The sequence below is a fragment of the Plodia interpunctella genome, chromosome 19 (assembly GCF_027563975.2).
Source record: "Plodia interpunctella isolate USDA-ARS_2022_Savannah chromosome 19, ilPloInte3.2, whole genome shotgun sequence".
NCBI lineage: Eukaryota > Metazoa > Arthropoda > Insecta > Lepidoptera > Pyralidae > Plodia > Plodia interpunctella.
In genome coordinates, this window is record NC_071312.1 from 1,397,077 (window position 1) to 1,423,980 (window position 26,904).

Here is a 26,904-nt window from a genome sequence, read left to right on the forward strand (position 1 = left end):
TTTTGATGAGTTTTTAACAAAATTGTGAATATCACAAAAACGACTTAACCGATTTTGATGCATCGCGAACTTAAAAACTATTGACAGATCCTACATACTTCATAAATTTCATCAAAATCAGACCAACTGTTCGAAAGTTATCGCGTTACAAACTTACATACATACAAAAACTGTATTTTTGCCCCAAGTAGAATGTTAGACCTCGCTCGCTTTGCTCGATCGGTCAGTTATCTCCAGTTAGAGTATGTTGCGGGCGTCGACAAGTTTATCGTAAATACATATGATTTGAGCACTTCAAATTTATATTAGACGTAGGAAGAAGTCCTATTCGTATCTCTCAATATCATATTAAATATGATTTTGTGTTTCGTATAAAATATATATAAAATAGTAACAAATCCATAATTCTAACGAAATACCTTTTGAATCATCTTCGTACAAATAGTATTCCTATCTCCGCAATTCTATTGCCCGTGGCGTTGAAAATTTATTTTATGTGATATGACATATTTCCAACGCTGATAATATTCGTGTTCCTAAAATGAAATAATATTTTTTATCACAAATTTCACATACAAATGAATGTATTTATCGGAAATCTAAGTATATTGTCGAAGCTTACGAGTACATTATTTACATAAGAAACCATTCGAGCAATAAAAGATATAGACAAACACATACAAGACAAAATGCTTCAGTTAAATAATTTTGTTGACGACATGATTCTTGCCAGCAATACGTGAGCTTTTTAATGCGACCCCAACTACACTTGACATCGCATAAGCTACTCTTAAGCTAGAAAAAAAGCTTGTTTATACCCCGCACTAACGAGCTTCCTAGGCAAAAGTTTCATTGGCTCTATATATCACGTGCGAAACCCAACCAAATTGAGTAAGCCACGTGCCACAGTAACTAATTCTCTTTAAGGTGATTTCTGAAATGGCTGGGTAATACTACGGTAGCAGAGGTGGATATCGCTTCAGGAATTCAGTGCGGAATCGGACGGCAAAGGGGGTGGTCGTTTCGTCCTCTGTCGCTCCCATTTGTTCCCGATCGTAAAACAACTTTTCGAAAAGTGAATTTTATGAAACTTAATATTTATTGTGTGATTTTTTTGTGAAGTTACAATGAACTCTGGATTTTGATAATGTGATTGGACAATTACGTTGGAAGTAAGTTGAGTTTATCACGATTTCGGTAATGTTACTTGGTCATGTTATTTTAGCCCACATAAACATTGATTTTGGCCACAACTTGAGGTACAATGTGATTCAGCAGTTCCTAGGCTCGCCTTTGTGATACGAAACTCACTAATTGTTATAGACAGTATCCACGATATCAGACTCATAATACAAAAAATACAATTATTTTTTTAAACTATGATAGATACAAAACTAACTAAATGTTTATAATGTTTATATCTAAACTACAAAAACGATAATCATTAAAAACCTTCCTCGGGAACCACACTAAATGTTGGTGAAAACCGTTGGAAAAATTCGTCTGGAAGTTTATGAGTTTATCGCTACAGACAACGAAACAAACAGACACGACAGGAGAACTTTTTATAATATTTAAGACATAATTACTCTTCAGACCTATTATGATACACGTAATATAATACACGTAAAATTATAGAATTTTACTTATTTGGGTCAACAAATCTCCCATCTATATTAATGGAAATATAGAATAAATTAATGCACGTTATATTGTGTTAAAAACGTCGTATGAGGAGGACACACGTGTCACTGAAGTCGATAATTTGTGACGTTAAACGTCTATATTTTATAACAAATACATTAAGGTGATATCCACTTCCTTCTCGCCCATTGCAATGTCTGACAAGGTGCGTATGAATATGTTGTTATAAATTGAATTAAGTGAAGTGATTAAAAGACTATAGTGCCGTAATATACGCGCCCACGCGACAACAATATCTCTTAAAAATTGGTGATAAAACCATTAATTCAAACGACGGAGAGGCCAACGAATTCAATAACTTCTATGCCAATATTTCTAAAAATATTACGGGCTCCCTTTCGTCTTGTCCCAGTGCTGCAGATGACTTATTAAAAAGAAATGCCTCAGATCCTAAATCTACCTTCCGATTTAGACATATTTCTCCTGAAGAATTATTATCTGCTTACAAAGCACTCAACATGAAAAATTCCAAGGACCTGTGGGGTATATCTGTCTCGGCTTATGAAGCGAAACCGGCAAGGGCCGCTAGTATACAAACCCAGCTAATATTATAAATACGGAAGTAAGATGGTTTATTATAACGTAGTTTGAAGTACGGAGAAAGACACATGGTTTAAGCCCAGAAAAACAAAGCTAAAGTAATTTATATTCGTCATCGATTCTACATATAAATTTTTAACACATAACAATTATGATAAATTCAAATTATTTTTCAATAATTGGCTTACTGATTAGTAATGAGTATATTTAAATTTGACCTAATTATTTCGTCTACAATTTAAAAAATTATATCTTTCAATTGCCAGGATAATTATAAAGTTAGTTGGGAGTAAATAAAGTTCCAGCGAAAACTACTATTCAGTAGTCTGTAGTTTCCATACTAATATAAATGCGAAAGTTTGTTCGGTTTTATGTTTGTATGCTCGGAGACTGTAGTTCGGGTAATTGTATATAAGGATAAAAATTTAAACCATAACGTAATATAGCATTTTGTATATGACATAATTATTTTTAATAATAACGTTCTTTACGCATAACTATTTGAAGCATAACATGTCACATGTCCGTATGCCAAAAAACAATTTTGCTTTAAACTCAGCTGAAAATCAGTGCTGTGGCGTCCAGTCATGGCACAAAGCTGAGCTGGGATCCTTTCATCCTTTTCGGCATAGACCCCCTAGTTTGTATGTACAAACTATACATACAAACAAATACATGTGTATAACAAATGCAAAAACTGTACATAACTTTATTGTTTTGCCAAATAAACCATTCCTTTCTTTCTATGCCAAAATATGTTATACCAAAGAACAATAGGTTATGCGAAAAAAGGAACCCAATACAGTTGCTTTGCTTTTTGGGGTCATAAATTACTAAGCCGATTTCGATAAAATTTTGAACAACGATCGAGTCTTTTTTCTTACCTTTAGAGTGTGTTATTTCTAAGAGTCAGATTTTTGTTAACACTAATGAAAAAAATTAAAGTCACCGAACGGCATGACGTTTCTTATAACAAATGCCAAAAATCAAGCAATGTCATGATTACATTAAATTTATAGTTTTATTATAGCAAACCATAGATTTCGTAAGTACTTCGTACCTACTAATTCCATGTAGCAAACATATTTTGACATATTCTTGAAACAAAACTGAACCATAAACCAAGTTTCCTTTGTGAAAAACGAAAAGTTTTGTTGTTTTGAAATTAACGAGGTTGAGTAAAATTGTAACAAAATATATAATTTTCAATACACAAGCAAACATTTTTAATTTATAGTATCTATCTATCTATACCTATAACCAACCAAATCTAAAATAGCAGCTTTTCTTGTAATCGGATCAGAGGAAATTGAAAAAGAAATAATTTAAAATCAATTACGCCGTAAAAGATACTAATGTACCCTTTCAAGGGTTCCGTGGACGAATAGTGAAAATAGAAGCCTTATTGATTCATCTGTCTGCCGGTACATCCGTCAGTTTTTTTTTATAAAATCGAAACTACTCGACAGGACTACACATACAGTTGTAAACTTGATAGGTGTCTACGTGTGTTATGTATATGACTTTGTGAGGTGTCTCACTGCTGGGCAAAGGCCTCCCCTTTCTGCTTTCATAGATTTATATCCAGTGCAATATGATGTTACCTTCGCAGAAGTCCCTTTATATCGTCACACCGTCTTTAACGTGGTCTGCCTCGTCTCCTCCTCCCTGATGGCAATGAAAAGGTAGCTCTTGTTGTGAAGTTTTATAAAACAAAAGGGTTATCACTTCATACATAGGTACTACTGAATTTAAATAAAAATTATTTATGAAGTGTGGTTCCAAACAGGTTTTTGTTTATATATATTTTATAGATTAGAGTCGTTTTTATTGACCACCATTTGCTTCTGATGAATGAAAACATCGTGAGGAAACCAATTGCCACTAGATGGTCGTAAAAGTCATGTTATATGCCTTTAGGCGAGTTGAATAGTCTATCACTAGCAATTAATACACATGAAAAGAAGTATGGACTTTAAGAAGCATAAATATAATCCTATTCTTTTGAAATAAATAACTAATATTATAAATTCGAAAGTATGTTTGTTTGTTAGGTACCTCTTTACGCTCAATCTATTCAGCCAATCTCAAGCTCTTCTTGAGAAATTTTGCATACATGTGTTCATCCCGGAAAAATGTTCCCGTGGGAGCAAAAGCTAGTATACAAAAAATAAGTGGACGACCTCAGTGGCGCAGTGGTAAAGTGCTTGCCTCTGAACCGAGAGGTCCCGGGTTCGAACCGCGGTCGGGTCATGATGGAAAACGATCTTTTTCTGATTGGCCCGGGTCTTGGATGTTTATCTATGTATGTATTTTTTATAAAATATAGAATCGTCGAGTTAGTATCCTATAACACAAGTCTCGAACTTACTTTGGGGCTAGCTCAATCTGTGTGATTTGTCCTAATATATTTATTTCATTTCAAGTATTTAATCGATTCTGGTAGTCTATGGTAGGTATCAAAAGCGAAATGGAGCCGGCTTTAAATCGAGTTATGCCCTTATTTCCGTGTGATCAGTAATGCCATGATTGATGGCCCTCGACTTGATATAATGAGACTCGGTTAATCGATTCCGTACTCGATAAATGTGGGAAAGAATACGCTCGTGTGATGTTAACATATATTCATATTTTTATTCTTTCATCTCTCCGTATTCCTATAGCATCTCCTCCCAATTGTATACTAAACAACAGTTATTAAACGCGCAGATACCTCTTTTTATATCCCGGACGTTCCTCCCGAGTAGATTGTAAAAGTCAATCAAGGGAAAGGGAATTGTGAATTCGTCTTATAGGCTATAGTTTAACGTGACGTCACGATAGATTACACTAATCAAATGTTATTATTTCTTTGACTATAAAGCACTGAGTGTAGCCTGAGTTCGTAGCACTGTAGCACTAAAATATTACACGTCTACGAAAGTGCTACGGTCGTAGCCATAAAGTTGATTTATATAATAGACTAGCGACCCGTTCCGGCTTTGCTCTGGTGTAAATATAATTAATTTGTTGAATGGATAAGAGGACTTTGTTGAAAGGATAATAAGACATTCTTCATATTCTTCTTTTTGACGACCTCGGTGGCGCAGTGGTAAAGTGCTTGCCACTGAACCGAGAGGTCCCGGGTTCGATCCCCGGTCGGGTCATGACGGATAATGATCTTTTTATAATCATAAAAAGATCCGGCCCGGGTCTTGGATGTTTATCTATATATGTATTTGTTTTAAAATATAGTACCGTTGAGTTAGTATCCCATATCACAAGTCTCGAACTTACTTTGGGGCCAGCTCAATCTGTGTGATTTGTCCTAATATATTTATATTTATTTATTCTTCATACAAAAATATTGAATATCATGACGAATTAGAAAACGGTAGTCATTTTTTATTCCTAAATAGTGACATCATTTGACAGAATATAGGTACATATAGTTTCATATGTAAAACGTGATACAGAAATTCGATTTGAATTTGATATTGAGTCCCTGGACTCAAAGAAGTATTAATTTATTTATTTATTTAATAGTATACAAAACAGATTACAATCATGATTATATTATACCTACATGAAAATCTAGATTAAGATGGGGATCTAAATCATAATCCAAAAATATGTATGCTGTAGATGAGATAAGATTAATTGACTTACACTAGAAGAACAGTTGACATGAACAAGTTAATCAAATCAAAAATAAAATACTTAGTGTGGTGTAGGGAAATTGTGAATTTTAAAGAAAAAAAACAATGAAGATTAACATCGTTCGTTACAGAATTATTGCGCTGTGAGATGTACATTAGTACATATAGGCTCCAAATGTTATTTTGGCGCCTGAATTTATATAGGGATAAATTGTTTATTTAAAAAGTGATAAATAAGGATAGGATGTTTTACACTGGGGAAAAAATATACTCAGTCTCATATGAAGCTACATATATCGCAATCACTACATTGTGTAAAATAAAGTCGCTTTTGCTTGCCTCTGTCTGTCCTGTGTATGCGAAGATCTTTAAAACTACGCAACGCTTTGATGCGGTTTTTTTTAATAGATAGTGTGATTTAAGAGGAAGTTTTAGTTGCATAATTTGATTATGGTTTTACCTGAGTGAAGCCGAGTCCGGTCGCTAGTATATTATAATACGCTATATTTCATTAAAACACTGCGGCCTCGCCTGTAGTCTCGTAACGTATTCAGTTTATTACCGTTTTTATCTGTAACTATTTCTTTTCAGCCCACGTAATGGGGTTATTCAGCTAATGTATATACATATATCATTACTAGTTATATGTATATACATGCCCGCGGCTCCGCCCGCGTGAAATTCTCTGCGAAAGCGGAATAGACATGATTTTCATATAAATTTCACCCCCCATTAAAGTCATTTGGGATTTCATTTTTGAAAAATAAGTATCGCATACCAAATTTCATCAAAATCGATCCTGCGGTTTAGCCGTGAAAGCGAAACCGCTTTGTCTGTTTGTCTGTCTATTCAGACAGACACTCACTCAAATTTCTAATAAAAATTTTATATCCATTTATATATTTTTTTAAATTAGGTATATTTCATCATATCTATTCTTAATATTATAAATGCGAAAGTCTGTCTGTCTATTCAGACAGACTACATATTAGATATATATATTTTTTTTTAGAAATTTGAATGCTTTTGCCTGATGGGAAGCCGAGATGTGTTCTAAAATGTTACACACACGTTCAAATAATGCCCATTCACTCTGCAAAAGTTTGTGAGGATGTTGTGTGTATGTTTGTGACTCTTTCACACAAAACATACTAGACGAATTGTTATGGAATTTGGTAGTCGGGTAGAATATAAACTGTAATAACACATAATGTACATTTTGTGTTATTACAGTGAAGGCCTGGGGTGCAGATAGTACCTTTGTAAATCTGTTGGATTGACAGCTTAAGGTCTATTGATTGGTCAATTTTATTGGGAGTTTAACGTGTCTGTGTTTCTGTAGGTCTGTCTATATTAAATATAAGATTACATCTGGAATTCTCAGGGTTATTTTTGACATGAATTCGCAGACCAAATCCCGGTGCAGAAAACTTTCTCAGCATATTTTTGCCAAAGGGAAACTTGTTCCATTCAGTTCCGCGCAGCGCAAAATAGTTCCATTTTGTATTTTATGTTGATATGATGATTAATTTTATTATTTTCTATCTGCGCCCCGCGGTGTTCATGTTAATATTCATATATTTCATAACAATAGGTACGATTGCGATTAAAATTTAGTTAGATAAAACCACCACCGTCCCAATAAAATTACACAAATTACAATACTCACGTAAATAACTTATGTTTTATACACAAGTAGCGCCATCTACTTTGGAAAGCGCAATTGATTATCAGGCTTATATGGGAACCACGTACTTTCGGGATATAAAATGCCTCACGTGTTAATCCATGTTATCAGCTATCTCAATATCAAATTTCATAAAAAATGGACCAGCCGTTTGAGCGAGAAGGACACAGATATCTGTAAAGAAGTAACAAACATACTACTTTCGCCTGCATGTATATTATTCGTGCGATGGAATGGGATTGTGGCGTGTGCTTCCGCCTTAGAATAGAACCACTCCATATCCTTCGCGGATGTCACATGGGACTCATATCTAGACAGCTGATATGCAACAAAAGGGTTCCTAAGAAGGCGCCATCAAGACAGGCGGCCGGTCAATCACCGTCGAATCTTTTTAATTAAGGTTTAGGTTAAGGTTATTTTACGCCGAATCCACGCTTCGCAGCGTCACATCCCCGAACGAAACCTAACATACGAAGACAAGAGAGATCATATATATTTTAAGTAGTATATAGGAAATATCAATTTCTTCGATGTCAAAATATTTATCCTGACAATAAATTCAAACGTCAAAATAAAGCTACCAAACGAAAGCGAAGGAAACTTTCGAGAATGAAGAAACATGCGGACGTCAAACTTCGCGATTCGATTATACGACCGTTTGGGTTTAAATTATTATTTAGCGTGGATTTGGTATCTGGTTTGTTAAATAGAAGCTAGTACAGCTTGTAGTTGAATATATAATGATCTTCTTTTTCATTCCAACAATAGGTTACCTTAAAACAAGTGACATTTCTAATATATATTTTTTTAAATATATTAGGACAAATCACACAGATTGAGCTAACCCCAAAGTAAGTTCGAGACTTGTGTTATTGGATACTGACTCAACGATACCATATTTTATAACAAATACATATATAGATAAACATCCAAGACCCGGGCCAATCAGAAAAAGATCATTTTCCATCATGACCCGACCGGGGATCGAACCCGGTACCTCTCGGTTCAGGGGCAAGCACTTTACCACTGCGCCAACGAAATCGAGTAGGTATGTGCTATTTCACTCGAGTCAGTGGTAATGCGTGAGACAGAGGGATATGTTTCGCGTCAAATGTTGCCTAGTGTACCTATTCGTAGCTATAAACTAACAAACACACAAATTCAAATCTAATAATTTATTTTGAAACTTGACCGCGCCTTCTGCAGCGTTTTATTCGTGTGTCCGCTCATAACTTATTAATGTGAATATTTCGGGTTCCAACTAATATATCGCGATGAAACCTATGCAAGATTTTTTATGCGTAACGGCTTGCGCATAACGGCTTACGCGTAACGGCAAATTCAAATTCAAATTCAAAATTCTTTATTCAATTTAATTAAAAAAATACTTAAACTAAGTCTACTGCCGGCTTCCAAAGCGCAGGTGAAGAAGAAGCGGCGCCACAAACTTCACCGCAGCCTTTTCTCCAAGGACATCAATTAACAAATATAGGTCTTATACGAGTACATATATTAAAAATTAAAAATTAGGCTTACGCATATCTATTTGACCCAACCTAACCTAAAAGTTAATTAAGCCACATTTACCCGCAGTAAAATCAGTTATGCCAAAACATTTTATGCTATTATCCAATATGCTACAAATTAAATTATGCGTAAAAAGACCCCAGTATAAATACCGAAAATTTTACTATTACCGTTTTTTTCAAACACTTAACAAATGCCATAAATTTGGGTCAAAGTTTGTATGATAAACGCACCCGACACGTATTGATGCGGGCGTAGCTGCGGGAAACCGCTAGTGGGTAAATTTCACGAGCGATTTGAACGCCGCCGTGGGCTGTCATTAGTGTTTATTAAATTGTTCCATACACAGTAATCAATTTAATTATCCTATTTTATAAATAAGTAAAGTACTGGTAGAATGTTAATTTTATAAATGTTTAATTTAAAAATATATATTCTTTATTTTAAAAAAATGTGCGACTCTAATGAAACGCTACACGCTGCGTTCAAACAGTCGTGAAATTCACCCTAGTTCATTATAACAAACAATACATTCATAAATTTTGTGCAATTTTATAAACTTGGCATTATTCAAACAAAACAACCCAACTTAATTGGCAGACTGCATCACCCTGTTTCATTCAATACACAGAGGCACTTTTAATACGAAAGTAATTACATAAAACTCCATTGGCACTGTTTTGAATACAAATATCGTTTTCCACATAAATCCTGGGATTATATAATAATGGTAGCCATTTTTTTTGTTTTAGGGCGAGTTACACCGTCAAATTTGACGTTGATTTTAACCTTAGATTAATAGATTCTGTGATTTTCCGGCGTGCCTCTGACGTTTAGACAAAATGGCGTTCCTACTTTGTGTTTTTCTGCGCACGTTAAAGTTAAAGTCAAAGTTGGCTGGTGCAACTCACTCTTGTTCTAGGTTCTTGATATGTTGACGAATACAATATTGTAGTATTTTATTCATCGATATTTTTCAATTTTTTTTCCCACCGCCGTCGAGGTGAACAGAATTTGCATCTCCCACTCCCTATACGGATCAAATACACACTCCTTTCCGACAGAGAGAGATACTACTTTCGAAGAATGAGAAGTAAAAAGTCCTTATAACTATATACCATACATGGTGAAGATTTTCTTCAATGTCGAACTCGCCACAACGCACGCCCCGACCGGTTGGTATTCAATACAATGCTAATTTCCATGCCTGCCGGGCTATGATAGTGTGAAGCCGTTAATCCTTCACATATGTGCGAAAACAAACAGATATTTAGCTATCTCGATAGAAAAAATACGTGAGTGTATTTATTTCCACGACCTCGGTGGCGAAGTGGTAAAGTGCTTGCCTCTGAACCGAGAGGCCCCGGGTTGCTCCCCGGTCGGGTCATGATGGAAAATGATATTTTTCTGATTGGCCCCGGGCCTTGGATGTTTATCTATATATGTATATGTTATAAAATATAGTATCGTTGAGTTAGTATCCCATAACACAAGTCTCGAACTTACTTTGGGGCTAGCTCAATCTGTGTGATTTGTCCTAATATATTTATTATTTATTTAAAACTCAACGATATCATATTTTATAACAAATATAATATAGATAAACATCTCAGACCCGGGCCAATCAGAAAAAGATCATTTTCCATCATGACCCCGACCGGAATATACCTACAGACTTGTAAATATAACGATAAAAATAAAACCGGAACCGAAACTTTATCTTCTGTCGTGTCCATTACTTAGTTTTTGTGTCAATGAATAGTTCATATAAAAAGATTAACAATGTAGGTAGTCGTTGTTATTCCATAAAGTTTGGCCATCATGCTACAAACATGTTTGTTTCGTATTCCGTGTGAATTAATTTCGCATAGAAAATAAAGTAAATAAATATGAAAAAATATACTCCTCTTAATGACATAGCAATTAAAATGTCGCAATCGTAATAATCACCTGCCAACAATAGAATCTCATCCATTCACACAATACAAAATGGCCTCCTGGCGGACAGTGATACAACGAAATATAGCATATTTATGTTGTTTATCCTTAATTCACAATCGGATGTACAACTCGACATACATAACTCTTTTTATTAATTGCAGGTAACAATGCCTTAGTGACAGTCACGGGAAAATAAATAAAAATCGATCGCAAAATGGCCGCCCGATAACTGTACAAAATGGGGGACAGAATTGGCGGGAAGACCATCGGCGTCCTAATTCTGAGTGTTTTTGTGAACCACGTCATCTGTCAAGCATGGACAGAGCAAAATGAGGATTTTGGTAAGTGATTTTTTTTGTTACTAACGTTAATAACTCTTGTTTTTTTTTTTTCGGAACTACGATCGTGAAATGGGGAAAATAGTTTTCTTTTGTTCGATTTGAATCGATGTCACGTTATTATTGATGACTTAGGGTGGGTTGCACTGTCAACTTTGACGTGCGCAGAAAAACGCACAGTACGTCATTTTGTTTAAACGTAAGCAGGGCACCGGTTAAAGTCAACGTCGAACTTGACGGTACAACTCGCGTGTTTTACTGGTGTAATTTTTTTTAAAGATCACCATATTATCACGTATTTTATCACGGGATAGACAGAAAAATTGGAAAGCAAATAGGCGTCGCTGGAACATTGTAAAAAGGGTACAGTATATGGCAATGTGTTGGAAAAGAATTAGAGGAAGTGCGTTCGACAGGATATGGCAAAGAGAAATGTATCAAATCGTTTAACATCAGACAGGGAGATGTAGAAGGGGGTGACATGATGTACCGACCACACATATTCGTAAAGTGGGATAAGGGTAGGCTGATGGTGAGACAGAGTGTGAAGAGTCGCAATATTTGCCAAGTCCAAGTTTAGCTGAATAGCGAGATATTTTAGTAGAATTGAGAAACGAAGCGAGCTAATTAGCAAAATTGCAAGTCCTCAAAAAGGCTGTAATACCTACCTATATAAATTTACAATGGACAAATCACACAGACTGGAGTTAAAAGTAAGTTCGAGACTTGTATTATGGGATACTAACACAACGATACTGTCCTAACTAGCATTATAAAAGCGGAAGTAAGTTTGTGTTTTACCTCTTCCCTGCTTATCCATGTAGTTAAGTGTATGGGAAGGACACAGGGTACCTTTTATGGCGGAAAAATAAATGTTCCCGTGGGAAATTCGCGTAGGTACGCGAAGCCTCAAGCAAAAGCTAGAATCGAAGCGAGGTAACTAGCAAAACTGCAAGTTATATCCGCAGTTCGTCACGAAAAATCCCTGTAAACAATAATCAGCAGATACCTGACCACAGCGAGCCTGTCATGTCCCAACTGATCCCCCAATGCTGAGATTGCTTGTACCAGGAACTAAGAATTATATGGATTTGTCTTCGTTGGGAGACAAATTCGCGATTCGTTGGATTTTAAGATTATTTTCTCAATGTTGGTTGGTGTCAATTAGTGAGGACAAAATATACGAAGCCGCTGATATATTTTGAGGCGTCATTTAAGTATGTATATGTTAGTGTGCAGGTGGTAGCACGCAGAGCACGAGAGTAAGTGAGCCATGGTATAGGGAGAGGCACCACATTTGCAGACAGTGCTCCTCAGACCTGTAGTAGCTCCATATAGACATGTTTTTTTTTGGAATTGAACATTTTTGGAATTCAAAATTCGTGGTATCAACATTTCATTTCATTCAAAATTGAGTTGATTCTACCCGAATAGACATAGGGACACACATAGTTACATTGCAAGTTACAAGCTTGTAAAAATAATATATTTTGGTCACCCATCCACCTCTATGTTCTCGTACTCCGTGGTTCAGCGTGATTAGGAAGCTGACAGACGTAACAACGCCCGATTTCTTGTCATTAATATAGTCGTGCTCGTCCCTTTTGGGACTTAAGAGTCTAACAATTGTACGTTTCATGCTTCCTAATTCATCTAAATATAAAGTAAATAGCTCCGGCCCGGGGCTTCGCTCCCGTGAGAATTTCGAGATAAAATTTCAAAACATTTTTGTCCAGTTGTTTTTCCGTGAAAGAGAAACAAACATACACACAAAGTTTCGACCTCATCCTCAAAAAATAGTGTAATAATTTTCTACTAAATTCAATTAAATAATTCATTCAATGATTAAAAATACTAAAGAAACAATATTACAAACAAAGAAACATTATTATAACAATATTAGATGTTGCCCGGTGCTTCGCTCCCGTGGGAATTTAGAGATAAAATATAGCCTATAGCAATCTTAGATAATGTACCTTTCTAACGGTGAAAGAATTTTGGAAATCCGTTCGGTAGTTTAGGAGATTACCCGCCTCAAACATACAAACATGCAAACTCACAAACGCTTACCTCTTTATAAGAATAGTATAGATTACTTAACTAAGAAGACAAATCGTGCAGTTAAAGTAGAGAGCGGTAGAGGGACTGAGAGCGGTTGGTAAACCACCAGATGCTGGTCAATTGACGTTGTTTGGGCCACGGGAAAGCGATGGATGAGACTGGCGTAGGAAGTGGCGCGAACAAGCGAAGCTTATATCAACCCAGCGGTGGGTTGAAACAGAATGGTACCCTATGTCCTCCATATTACATATTTGCAAAATTTCAAGAAGATTGGTTGTGTATATAGAGTTTGAAGAGCTAACACAAATCTTACTTTCGCATTTATAATATTAGTTAGGATACATAAATAATTCAAAGTTGCATTAAACTGAAATGAAAAATAAAAATAAATTTTATATCTTTTCCACTACTGATTTTTTAAAACTACAAAACAGAAATTCAAATATTTAAAAAAAAATACGAAGGAAAACGTAAAAAAATTGATTATCGAAAATATCTTTGCATTAAATAAATATTAAAACACAAAAGCCATACAATTTAATGAGGATGACATTCAATTAAGGTGTTTTTGAAACTCAACCCCCAAAGGGATGAATCGGTTTCAATTTGTTAAAAAGGAACGGAGTTTTCGTATTTTTTTTTTGTTTTATCAAACAAAACAAATTGCACAGGCCAAAGGAAATAAAAAAAATTTGAAATCATAAAGAGCTGTCCTGTGCAATGGGGTTTAACCTATTGTTTTAATTTATATTTATTTATAAGATCTTGTTGTTGTCTTTATGGTGAAATATACAGGATGATTTCTTATACATTGGCATTTTTTTATCTACATACTCAGTCCATGGTACTGAACAACTTTTCATATGGAAGCAACCGTGAAATCGCGAAAAAAAATCAGCCGATCCACAAGTTAGGTAGGTATTTAATTTTGTATAGAACAGCTGTTCGCGATTTCGGAGTTATCCCCATACTAAAAGTTGTTTAGAATCATGGACTGAGCATGTAGACAAAATATTGCCAATGTATTAAAAATCACCACAGGGTGATTATTTACCTCCTTTAGTAATTACGCTACCTCTCTCTTTTGTTCGCATGCTCACATTTGCATTCGGAGCTGTGACATCGCCAAAACAATCAGCGGAAACCATTTGAAGATTTGGCTGTGATATTTTCCGACCGCCTGTCTAACATCACTTCTCTTTGGGAATGTTTTCGTTGTCTATCAGCTTCCAAGACTGTGGTCTCTTAGTTTCGCACGACGTCAATAAAAGTATAACAAAAATACACACATACATCCTCACAAACTTTCGTATTAATAGGAAAAAACTGGCGGCCCGTCTCCGTTTCGCATGGGTAAAAACATAATAAATTCCTTACTCAAATCATTTATTGGTGAAAACCGAAATTCTGTGTAGTATTTTTTTAGTTTATAGCGAACAGACAGACGCGGCAAATGACTATGTTTTATAATATGTAAGGATAGGAAAGCGGATCCTGGGCCCCATCGCTCAAGGGCTGGAAAGAAAGCGAGGAAACGCTCAAATAAGAAAGAGACCAAAGTAAATAGGTAAATCGTTCTTGACCAAAATAAACAAAGTTACAACGTCAAGTATCAATCTCGAATTTGGAATGCGCTGTCAATTTTAATAAGTGGGAGCACGAAATGCGGGTAGGAATAAAAGTTAACTTCAAAGGGGAAAAAAAACAATAAAATTAAAAGATTTGAAGTCGTAAATTAAGTATGCAAGCGGCGGATTTGTTTATGTCCGCGCTACCAGGTTAAACGGAATAACGAAAGTACAGAATTGATCTGCAAAAGACGCAGTGAACCCATCACATTTCGGTATGGTTGTCGTCGCGTCACATTGCCATGTCGTGATTGATTTATGATTCGCTGCGACGCGTATTGAAAACTCTCGACGTCGCATGGTATAGATGCTAAATATCATTATAATCCCACTTCTGAGTCAGTCGCACTATGGACTCAGAAGTGGGATTGTGAGAATGACAATTTAGCATGTATCCCAATCTATCATCAATCTAGTTCCATTGAGTTGTCGCTTAAAAGGGTCTAGTAACACATATATTATCACGCTTTCTATCTGTTCCCAATGGTGATAGGTAGACACTAGATATTTTCACTTGCCACGAACCAGACAAATTTATTGCGCTTCTTTTATACTCACCTCTTTCTTCACACATTATAGCCGGTTATGGGTGCTTCTTATGTCTCTGTTCATCATCATCAACAACCATTTTAATGACCCCACTGCTGGGGCACTGGCTTTATTTATGGCTAAGGGATATGTGCCATGAACTACTACGTGGGCCCGTTGCAGATTGGCGGGTTTTAACGACTGTAAATACAGCCGGGACCAATGGCTTGCCGAAGCACGGAGGAGCTCAAGGTAATACATTTTTGTTCACCCATCTAAGAACCGACCATTGTTAGAGTGTTTTAACCGTCACCACCAGGGCCCGAGCGCGATACAACCATTGCGCCATTCATCATATCGTGTGTCATTGCTAAGCTAAGTCGCCTAAAAACATCTGAAATGAATTTTACGACTACTTACCGCCATCTAGTAGCAGGTAGTCGTGTACACACTGGTGAACTAAACTGCCCATCAGTGTGCAGGTTTCCTCACGATGTTTTCCTTCACCGGAAGTAAGTGGTGGTCAATAAAAATTACTATATATGAGTCAGATTGGTATACAAACTTATATGGCACGAGTGGGATACGAACCTGAAACCTTTCGATTTACAACCACCAATAACCATTACACCACCACCTTCAAATAATTGAGCTTCTACGCCATTGAGTCCCTTAATTGAATTCTCTCTCTATTCTTATCTTTGCAAGGGAAAGCTTGTCAAAGTGTGTACTTTCTATATTTTGCGCCCATAAAAGTAGTACCCGGTTTATTAATTAGGGTTCCGCACCTGGTGAGCGGATGTGGTTACAGAGTTTCGTACCTAGTGATTTATGGTTCGCTATAGTGTTAATGGATTTCTTCGAATTGCTGAGCTGAGTTAGCTAAGGATTTTTTTATCCCATCACTAGCTGCTGCCCGTGGTACCGTCGACGGTAAAAAGTGACTTGGACGTATTTTATACAATCTTGCACACTTCATATTCACGCCAAGGCGGAAACATGAGCTAATATAACGTGTAATATTATATGTAACAAATACTGCGTGAAATTATATATTCCGTTTTTTTTAACGTAAAAAATACATTATATACGGTGCAACCGGGTGGGTTGCACCGTTAATTTTAACGTGCGCAGAATAACGTAAAGTACATTATTTTGTCGCCGGTTATAATCAACGTTAAATATGACGGTGCAACTCAACCTAACAGTTACATACAGTCAAATATATACCTCCTTTTCCGAAGTAGGTTGAGAAAAAACCCACAACACCTTAATCTTAAACCCAGCAATATTATATGCAATAAATACTGAAGTTTTTGCGTGAAAAGAAACGTTCTTTTCGCTTCAGCTTCAGTTTATTTTGCGCCGAATTTGAAATGCTAATGCCACCGCTGAGTTATGGGTGCTGTTTTTTTTTTTTTAAATTGACTGGTCAGAATTGTTCTGGGAAACCTAAGCGAAAATTATGTGATAAGTAACATGTATTTTCGGCTCCATCAAGACATAAAATTTGATATTTTATCATATACTTTCTTTATGCAAACATGAGAGAATCGATGGCGCAGTAAGTCGCGTTGTACTGGTGGTTAAGTCACTTTACATTGGTCGACCACGGGTCGGGTGACTTGAAATTGAATAACTGTCAAGCTCGTACAAGGTTCGGAAGGTATGTCAAAATGATGGCGAAAAAAATATAGATTGTTTAAACTCGGAAAACACAGCAAAATGCGATTGATTTTCAAAAATACTGTTGAATGTAAATGCGCTGCGGCTGTCATTACATTTTTTCACATTTTAACAAAGAAATAATTAATTACTATCTGAATTTAAAATGTGAGAATTATCTAAATGACATTGAAAACTGATTCAAAATCCGTTGCGCGGTTTAAAAGAAGAACACTTACAAATAGACAGACGCTGAGAGCGACTTTGTATTATACTATATAGGTGATAAACGTCAATAAAATTATTTACAGGCGTATAAAGTAATACAGGTAAGATAGGAAAGTGAGCGGTGTCTCAATTAAACAGCAGGCGGACGGTAATGGCTGCGTTATGCGCCGGCGCATATTGTATACTAGCGGCCCACCCCGGCTTCGCTCGGGTAAAATCATAATATATTATACACATACCTAAACCATTCTCAGGAATCATATTATCTATTTGGTGACAACCGCACGAAAATCAGTGCAGTAGTTTTTGCGTTTATCACGAACAGGCAGACAGACGCGGCAAAGGAATTTGGTTTTTAATATGTTAGGATAGCATTAGTTTGAAGTGACTGTGCTGTACTGTGGCAATGACAATTTTATGAATTATCGGTTTTGGAAATGATTCGTTTTTCAAGAAGATAATTACGGATCGCAGTGGCCGCGCGGCCGCAGCGGTCATAAAGCTCTGAGAACCACCCACCTTTATAAATAAAGTAGGTATTATAAAATGTTTTTCGCCTACATTATATGCCTCATAAATTTTTATAACCAAATCAAGCAAACTACCAATTTCGTTGTAATTAAGCAATTGCTGGTTGTTTTAATTTAGGGAAGCAATAAAATTATGGATCCTATTAATTTTGCTTCGAATTATTATAAAATGGCGTTTAAGCATAGATATTTTTATGTTATATTCAAGTTAGTAAGAACATATGAGAACATATGAGAACATATGAGAACATATGAGAACATATGAGATCATATGAGAACATATGAGATCATATGAGAACATATGAGAACATATGAGAACATATGAGAACATATGAGAACATATGAGAACATATGAGAACATATGAGAACATATGAGAACATATGAGAACATATGAGAACATATGAGAACATATGAGAACATATGAGAACATATGAGAACATATGAGAACATATGAGAACATATGAGAACATATGAGAACACATACAATAAATTTGATTAGCGACTCGCCCATACAAAGGAATACCATTACAAAACAAACGTAACGTGCGCATAAAAATTTAAAGTACGCCATTTTGTCTAAATGTCAGATTTGACAGTGCAACCCAACCTTAATATTATTACAATCTGTATCGCTTTCTCAATGCTAATCCATCTTAAAACCGATATTAAATCAAATCAAGTAATTGACGTTTCCATTTCTTTGAAACGAAACGTATAAAAAAATTGGATTATCATCAAATTGAATGGAAAATTCGAAATGAAACGGTGTAACTCCCAAATCTTTAGATGTAAATTCTGAATATATTTGGTTAAATCCAACAATTGATTTCTGTTCTCGAAATTAATTTCTATTCTTGGAACGTTGAATTGCTTTGTTTATTTTAATTCAATTAATAAAATTTGACGGGAATGATGTTACATTCCCGTCAAATTTTATTGAATTTCAAGCGTGATTATTATCATGTTATCTAAGACCTTCTTCATGGGCCGTATCCCAGTCCTTTGAGGCTTTCATGAGGACATTGTGTCCAACATGTAGACTTGTTTATTCGTTGCCTTGTGAAACCTTAAATGGTTATCTTAAATTGTTGATTATTATGATAAAATGATCTTTTTCTGATTGGCCCGGGTCTTGGATGTTTATCTATATATGTATATGTTATAAAATATAGTATCGTTGAGTTAGTATCCCATAACACAAGTCTAGAACTTACTTTGGTGCTAGCTCAATCTGTCTAATTTGTCCTGATATAATTATTTATAAGCTACGTCTATCACGTGCGCTCAGTATTATCGCCAAAATAAGAAAAAAAAAACTACAAATATTGCCCTTGTTTTCCCTTATAAGCTAAGATAAACAAAGCTATAGCTACCACATGCAATCTGGCCAATCAACGGTAAAGTGTTACAAGGTGAACACATTTCCATACAGATAGTTCATACGCCTTTGATGGGACGCGTTAGGGACAAACCCGGCAAAATGTATTATGTGTTTAATATCAAAGGTTGAGGATATGGGTAAACTGGGGACCTTATAGTGGATGAAATTCTTAATGACATTCTAAGTTAACCAGCTGTTCTAATATAAAATACGGGTTAACGATTTTTTTACAAAAATATAATTTTTACCACAATCTTGTATTATCGTCAGAGAGTTCTTATGGCATTTCACGCTTGACAAAAACCCATATCTGTGCTGTAAACGGTCGAGGAGTTCCATCGTTTGGAGCCGACCCGCCCTGCACCATCAGGTCATGCTTATCATACTTTGTAATCTGATTTGAGGGGGTTCACAACCCTTTAAATCTTGCGACAACCTGGATGGTAAAAGTCATATCAGAGGCGACTTAAATAATATCTTGATAATATGAGAATATTATAACGTTTGTTTTCGAATACTGATACGCGTTCGTGTGGGATGTCTTTGTAAATTTATCTTGAACATAATCTGAAGCGAAAAAATAAAATTCGAAGAGCAAAATTAAAAAAAATATATATATTTACACTTTAGCAGAACAAAGGCTTGTTTTTTTTAAACGTGAACAATTTGAAATAAATGTTGTAAATGAATGAATGAGAAAATGTTTATTTAAAAAAGAAACTATTATTTTTTTTTTCGAACTAGCTGCGCAACGATACTTCGCTCCCATGGGAATTTCGGGATAAAAAGTACCTTATGTCTCATTCCAGGTTATATTCTACCTATATACCAAATTTCATAACAATCCGTCCAGTAGATTTTGCGTGCAAGAGTAACAAACATAGGTACACACACTCACAAACTTTCGCATTTATAATATTATTGGTATTTAAAATTGGAACGCTAAAAGCTAATTCTCTATTCTAATCATAAAACGTCGCGTCGTAAAGCTCGCTACTTGCAGATAATGCGGTCAATGTGGACATTAGCCGGGCAATTCGGACACTGCTCATGTAACGAGCTGACGTCCCGTGGGAGCCGGGTAATGTCCGTAGTAGATGAAGTGATTAGTTTATTTGATTGGATTTCGTTTCGACTGTTCCATGTCAGATGAGATGAACAATCTTGCGTTATATTGGTAAATCTTCAAATATATTTATGTCACCAGTGATTTTACGATGTTTAATATAATGGTATCAATTTTTTAATGTTTTTGATGACTGATCATGATTTAATTATGGGAGTGATTTTTTTTTGTTTTTGTTTGAAAAGAGATGAAAATTCTTAACAACAATTGGGGATACTGTTATAGCAAACTAGCTGCACCCCGGGGCTTCGCTTCCGTGGGAATTTCGTTATATATATTCTACTCGTGACTATGTGTTATTACAGGTTATATTCTACCAAATTTTATAACAATCCGTCCAGTAGATTTTGCGTGAAAGAGAACATTCACACATACGTTTCGCATTTTTAATATTAGTAGGATAACCCGTTATCCTTTCCCGGCTCTGCCTATCCTAGTGGGTGTCGTAAGAGGCGATCAAGGTACGAAAAGCCTTAATAGCTTAGGGGCAACAATAGAATTGCTTTAGTAACAAATAGTTTGATGTCAAACAGACGGCTGTTCGTAAAACCATAGCTAAATCTTTTAAATTTTAAAGTTTCTTTTTAAGTGGGTCTTTGGCTTCGAAGCATCGCAGCCAAGAATGTAAGAGAGAAAGATAAGGTAATGATACATTTTCTTGCAGTCCTGTTTTAATTAATTTATTTTATTACTCATATTATTAAAACAAATCATAAATATTACATCCAATTTCAGGGTTATTTATTTACGCGATCGAATCGAAAATGTCAAGAAATGTTTCACAAAAACCCTAACCACAAATAAGAAAGAACATTTTGAATCTGTCTAATCCCCAGCGCGTTCACAAATTCACAGAGCGACGCGGCACGCGCGAGGAATACCGTCGGCATATCAACCGAACGCGCGCTCTAGATAACCAATTGTGTTTGATGTTTTTACACAATCTTTGGTGTTACATTGTTAGTGGCTTATTTATGTCTCAAAGGTGTTTCCCGTGGGAATTCCGGGATGATGGATATCTCTTGTTTATGGGTGTTTATGACAGGAGTAGAATGTCACGAGGTGACAGTTGACAGTTGGGAATGCAAGCTTGCAAGCATCGGATTATAAGTACCTACTTACCCCGTTATCTATACGTCTAATAAAACTGTATGTGGGCTATGTCTGTACGTAGGAGATATTAAAGAACAATAATTATGGGAGGGTATTTAGGGGACTAAAAGAAGATAAAACATTTTTTATAGATTTCTGTCTGTCTGTATGTTTGTTCGCGCATTACGCAAAAATACTGGTTGGAATTTAATGCAGTCTTCAAATTTATATAGCGGATTAAAATCTGGTATAGGTTTCATTGCGATACGTTGCTTGGAACCCGAGATATAGACAATAATAAGAACATGAAATAAACGCGGGCGAATCCGCGGGCACAAGCTAGTTCCAAATAAAGTTATACTTAAAGCTAAAGTATGTTTTGTCACTATATTCACTAACGTACTTCATAATATTTGAAAATGACAGAACGAGACGAATCATACCTTAAGTAGGTATGATTATTTGTATGATTGATTATATTAGCTAAACATACGAACTATTATTTACAATAAGGTAAATATTTTTACGTGTATATTATAATAACGTTTTTGTAAGCATTAGCTTGCTTATTAACATTACCGATTATTTCCACTGACAGCTGTCAACTGTCAGTTTGTTGATGATTCCTTTGCTGTGTTCACATTCATTACCGCAATTTAAGAAGTATATTATTATCTGTGTACAAGCGAGGCGGCAAATTTTTACGTTGTATTGTTGAAATAGAAGTAATTGTAATATTCTAATGGAAAAACTGTAAGTATTGATATTGATAAGATTATGTGAATAGATACATTGTTATTGAGTGACAGCAAATGGATATCTAATGAAAATCTAATGTTTTGATCCGATGCAAACACAACGGAGTGAGCTTTTCATTCACAACAGTCTATAGGTGTTCTATAATTTCTCTCGAAGGCTCTCATAATACTTACCTGCTTTTATTTAGCCAGTTTATTTGTGAGACAAATTAAAAAAACCCCGATTTTCAATATTCATTTCGCTACAAGTTTCGAACGGCTGAACCGATTTTCATTAAACATGTCAAAAACACTCGGGATAAAACTATCTATGACACAAAAAAAAACTAAACGAAAATCGGTTCATCCGTTTGACACAGACAGACACATTAAACTTATAACACCCCTCTTTTTGCGTCGGGGGTTAAAATGAATGAATCGTGGGCCGGTCGTGAGGTTCCCTCTATTATGGTTGAGCTACGCGATGGCTGTCCCATGCGTCAACTCGTGAACGGGTGTGCAGGGAACTGGTCATCTCGTTTCTCATATATTTTTATGTAAGTTAATTGTGTTTCACATCGATATATATATATATATATATATATATATATATATATATATATATATATATATATATATATATATATATATATATAAATTGACGAGAAAAAGTGCCTGTGAAGATCTAATTTCTGAATAAATGATTTTAATTTTAATTTGGATGTTGAAGATGTTCCAAAGCACATTCCCCTGTAGCGCGTCACAAGGTAATTGTTGTTACAGATATTTCCATTATTCCATTTAGATTAGTTTTGTACAATTATTTTTATGACGAAAAGAGTCAAAAGTTTTATACGAAGTTATGAGTATTGGTTACGATATATTTTTGTCTTCTATATTTATATTTTATAGTGTATTTTTATTACGGCGTATTACAAAAAATTCTAACATTTGTTATCTTTTACAATGACCTCCCAAAAATGAAATATTGAGTGTTCAGATTTAATACACTAGTATATTTCTATCATCTGCCATAATTCTTAAAATTCCTTATTCAACCATCTTTTCATAAACCTGCCGAGTTTTGTGTTGAAGAAGCTTATTTTATTTTATTTCAAATAAGAAATATTGGTTTTTATTAGACTTTTACTAGCAATTATGTCCATAAGTGTACATAATGAAAAACTGTCGATTTCCTAAATAGACGTTTTGTTAAATAGACGTTTTCATAGGTAGACATTTTGCTACATGGGCGATTAGCTAGCTATGCAGATTGCTCATTAGTTTTTTAGCTTTGTTGCACGTTTTGCCTCTTAGAATTTCTGATCTCCCGATCAGAAATTCAGGTAGTTTTGTGAATACACAACCAGTTATTATTTGTGACAAATACATCCTTACATATTCCAACAATAAATTGTCACGTCGTCTGTATGAACGCGATAAACTCGGACGGACTGTTGTAAGTTTTTCAACAATTGATGATTATTTTATTGTGGCTTTAGTCGAGCGAAGCCGGGTCGGGCCATTAGTTAACAATAAAACAAATAAAACTACCATCCTAGGTATAGTGCATAATATTACATGTGTTTACATTTCCCTACTATTATTTCCTCTCTTGCTCGCTATACTACCCCTAGCTGCTAAATAGCTGCAAAACACCCATTTATTCAGCTTATAATATTTGAAAAGCCATTTAACTAACATTAATTAACCGTATCGTCGTGGAAGTGCTAATATCTGCTCTGTATCCAGGGCTGAGGGGATCAGAGGGGATGAAAAGGGGATGAAGGCAGTGTTATGTTAATCTCTTTGTCTTTCGGACACTTGCATACGAGTGTTATCTACCTACTGGGCTGTTTCACGCCATTTTGCATAAATTTCAATATTTCTAGTTTGAATAACATTTTGGGATAAATTGTTTTCACGTGGTCTACATAAATTTATGGTCACATAGGGTCTACCTGAAAGCACAGGTATCTACATAGTATAATAAGATCGATGGCCGCGTCTGTCTGTTTCTAAGCTTTCTGCTTTTGATCCGCGCAACGGATTTCGATGCAGTTTTCAATGTTAACAAGACAATTTATCAAAAAAGATTTATACAAGCAAAACAGAATATTAGACAATACTAACGTTGCTGTACGGCCACTCCCCGGCGCCATAAAACGACCCGCTCTTATTCCCTAGACTTAGTACTAGATATTTTATGAAATAATAACATATTTCTATCTGTAATTAATTAATACTTAATTACCTATAATATATGTATTTGACGATAATTAATTTGTAAATATCAAATCTAACTAAGAAAGGTAATTGTTTAGAAAAAATATAAATATTAATTTGATAGGAAGAAAGACAGTGTGCATACTTATGTTTAAAAACACGAATTCAATCAGAATTCCTGTAAGTAGATACAAAGCAAAGTTTTGAGATAAATTATCAGCGTAAAATGTTATGCAAACTAAACATTTTTTCATAAAACTTTCCCTTTGACCCAGTAATAAAGCGCTTAGGAAAAACTTGAGTAAATAAGTAATACTCCCGCCATTTCTGAGAAACCGTTTGAAACAGGCAAGTATTTACATACGACCCAACCTTTTTTGTCGAGAACCTTGCTCTTTTAATACGCAGATAACATCGAATGTCCGATGGAAGATAAGAAGACTTGATAGATCAATCGATTGGGTTGTGGCGAGTTTATCGATATTATCGCATGTAATACACAATATACAGCGGCACAACACGCGTAATATAGAAGGAAAAAGTCAAAAGTTTTTTTTTTTCTAATTTTATTATAGAAGCTAGAAACGCAATTTCTTTTTTTTTTATTCATAGATTGCGTTTAATTCCGTTTCTCGAATTTTTAAAATATCATAAATTGAGTTTTTATATTCGAAATAGGTAACAAATATTATTATTTTTAAATTTGAAAATGGAACAAAGATTTTAATTTAAAGTCAAGCCTTTTATTTATTAGCTTACAATAAAAAAGATACGAATATTTTTTTAAATGTTAACTTTGATTTGGCCAGTATTCAAACCCTTTCAAAGTAATAAATTTCTGAGCTTTCCCTACCTTATCTGTACTTATCATATCTGGATGTTAATATTTCTTCCTTTGAAACTTATGGTCAAAAAACCTTTGAGTACTTTTATAAATTCTGATCGCCATTTTTTACACTTATAGAAGTCTACAATAACGTCGTTATGCAAGACAAAAATCACAATCGGTAATAGTATTCATTACTATTAATTTTATCTATACGTACAGGGTAAAGTTTTTAGGTACATACCATTTAATTAAAATTTGTGAGATTATAAAAAATCTCTTGATTTCGAATGTTTGCTACGATGTTCCTAATTTGAAATTGGTTGAATTTAATTTTTCACAGATTAAATAACTACATGATAAATTAATTATCGAAGAATCCACATCGATATATTATCTAACTATATCAATTCTCATCACTAAAGTATAACGGAATAATTCTACGGGCTCAAGGAAACTACTCGAATAAAATTTCCTGAGACCTCTTCATTTCCGATTTCAATACATCAAAGGATCTTTTTATGGGTTTATTGGTAGTTCTTAATAGTGGGTTGAAAAAGCTCTTCCAATTTTTTCCACGTTGATTTTTTATTGAGAGCGATTTAATTAATTTACTGGGTTTTTACTGAGCGGTTGTTGTTATTTTTCGTTACTTTTGCGGCGTGTGGTTCCGCCCCGGAATAGGACTACTCCATATCCTCACGTGGATGTCGTACGAGGCGACTAAGGAACACACAGCCTAGCCAGCGCTGGTTTGAAATAAATTTGATAGCATTTTTATCTGAATTTAGCAGGAACCAATTAATTTGCATGCTCGTTGAAACGTCAGCTACGTTCAATAAAAAAGACTCATGAATATACACATAACGAAATATTATGTGGCCATTTTAAAACAGCGTCTATTTCATAAATTATATTCGCAAAAGTATTACATTTAATAATTCCTGTATTCGGAAATATCGTATGTTTATTAGTGTACAAAGTTCTCGCGAACTCAAACAACATAATAAACAATAGAAAGTCACGAAAATACACGTAAAACTTTCGTTAACACAATTAAAACTGGACAATATGGATGTATTATGACCCTTATACACCTTTGGAATAGGGGTAGTGTAGTTGTTACACATTGAAGCAAATGGCTGGAAGTTACTTTGGGACAATATCTCTCTCTCTCTCTCTCATCTGATCGTTTTTCCGAATGCTTTCTCAGCCGTTGAGCGTTACATTTATTATATCCCAAGGTCCGCTTTCCTACTTCTTCGTCTCCACTTGGCACGCTAGTTGTCATCTATATTATTAAATAAAGAAGTGTACGAGTTTGTATGTTTGAGGGGTGGGGTTATCTCCGAAATTACTAAGCCGATTTCAAAAATTCTTTCATAATTAGAGAGGTACATTATCCAACATTGTTATATGCTATTTATCTCGAAATTCCCTCAGGAGCGAAGCCCCGGGCAACATCTAGTATCATATAATGGGATAATATTGATTTTGTAC

General features: G+C 35.0%; 1 protein-coding gene across 2 annotated transcripts in view; it reads left to right on the forward strand.

Annotated features, from left to right (window-relative positions):
• The first annotated feature begins 992 nt into the window (after positions 1-992).
• LOC128678336 (hemicentin-2-like) overlaps positions 993-26,904 on the forward strand; it is a 118,939-nt gene continuing 93,027 nt past the window's right edge. The window contains exons 1-2 of one of the 2 annotated variants that reach the window (XM_053759797.1): positions 993-1,172; positions 11,199-11,378. In XM_053759797.1, the coding sequence (XP_053615772.1) occupies positions 11,276-11,378 (103 nt within the window). In that variant the 5' untranslated portion in view covers positions 993-1,172; positions 11,199-11,275. The remainder of the gene's footprint in view (positions 1,173-11,198; positions 11,379-26,904) is intronic. The other variant, XM_053759798.1, reaches the window with a different exon arrangement.